General features: G+C 53.5%; 1 protein-coding gene across 1 annotated transcript in view; it reads left to right on the forward strand.

The window, feature by feature from the left end:
- Positions 1 to 443: 443 nt before the first annotated feature.
- The window catches only part of LOC108803742 (thioredoxin-dependent peroxide reductase, mitochondrial-like), a 5,402-nt gene continuing 4,711 nt past the window's right edge, over positions 444 to 1,134 (forward strand). Inside the window, exon 1 of the mRNA XM_018575556.1 lies at positions 444 to 479. Coding sequence (XP_018431058.1) covers positions 444 to 479 — 36 coding nt within the window. The remainder of the gene's footprint in view (positions 480 to 1,134) is intronic.

The raw sequence follows: 1,134 nt of genomic DNA on the forward strand, positions 1-1,134 counted from the left end.
CCCAGACCCCCCCAGAATGTCCTCAGGAGCTCCCAGACCCCCCCAGAATGTCCTCAGGAGCCCCTAGACCACCAACTCTTTCCTTAGAAGCCCCCAGAATGTCCTCTAGAGCCCCCAAACCAGGTAATTATGAGCCCCTTGACTCTGCCTGTTCTCAGGAGCCCCCATAATCTCATAAGAGCCCCTTAAAACGTCCCAGGGGCCCACGAGGCTATCTTCAGGACCCACCAGACATAGCCTCCTCCCACAGGTCCCCCTAGACCCCGCCCCATTCTGTCCCCTCCTACACTCCTCTTCTTCTCTGTCCCCGCCTTCCACTAAAGTCTCTAGCTCCGCCCACGGAACGGGAATATCAAGCGATGTAAACTGGGCAACCAATAGGACTCTATCTCCGCCCCCCTGATTGACAGTGAGTGGCGCTAGATTCTGTCTGAACAGCAAAGATGGCGGCGTCCTGGGGAAGGTTACTGACAGCGCGGGTGAGTGTTCGTACCGAACGGTATTTACCCCGAGTGTATTTCCGACCGCAACTGTGTCACGGAATGAGCAGGAATATACCACTATACACACTGTACAGGGGGGGATACCTGAGAATATACCACTATACACACTGTACAGGGGGGGATACCTGAGAATATACCATTATACACACTGTACAGGGGGGGGATACCTGAGAATATACCACTATACACACTGTACAGGGGACCACTAAAGTATACAGAGCACCCTGTGTGACAACTATGACAACACCCGCCTGTTGTATGATGGAGAGAAGAGTGTGGACACTGAGGGACAGGAAGTGTGTTAGTGGCAGGATCACTAGGACAGGGGTGGGCACACACGCATCTAAGTCCTGGTGATGGGGGAGGGGGGTTCCGGGGTCCATATCTACCGTGTTTCCCCCGAAAATAAGAAGATAATGTACAACAATCTAAAGTTAATGCAAATCCAAAATGGCAAAGTTAGGAATACGGTGATCGGGGCGCCGCACCTCTCCAGGAGGAATTTGGTAACCAATCGCTGGCCAGAATGAGGGAAGCGCGCTGTCACTATGGATTCCTCACAGGCGGGGAGTGCATCTGGTATGACTCCGCCTGTGACAGGAGGCGGGGCTATAGAGGTTTCGTTGGCACC

Source organism: Nanorana parkeri, unplaced genomic scaffold (assembly GCF_000935625.1).
Source record: "Nanorana parkeri isolate BGI_ZX_2015 unplaced genomic scaffold, ASM93562v1 scaffold4127, whole genome shotgun sequence".
Taxonomy (NCBI): Eukaryota; Metazoa; Chordata; class Amphibia; order Anura; family Dicroglossidae; genus Nanorana; species Nanorana parkeri.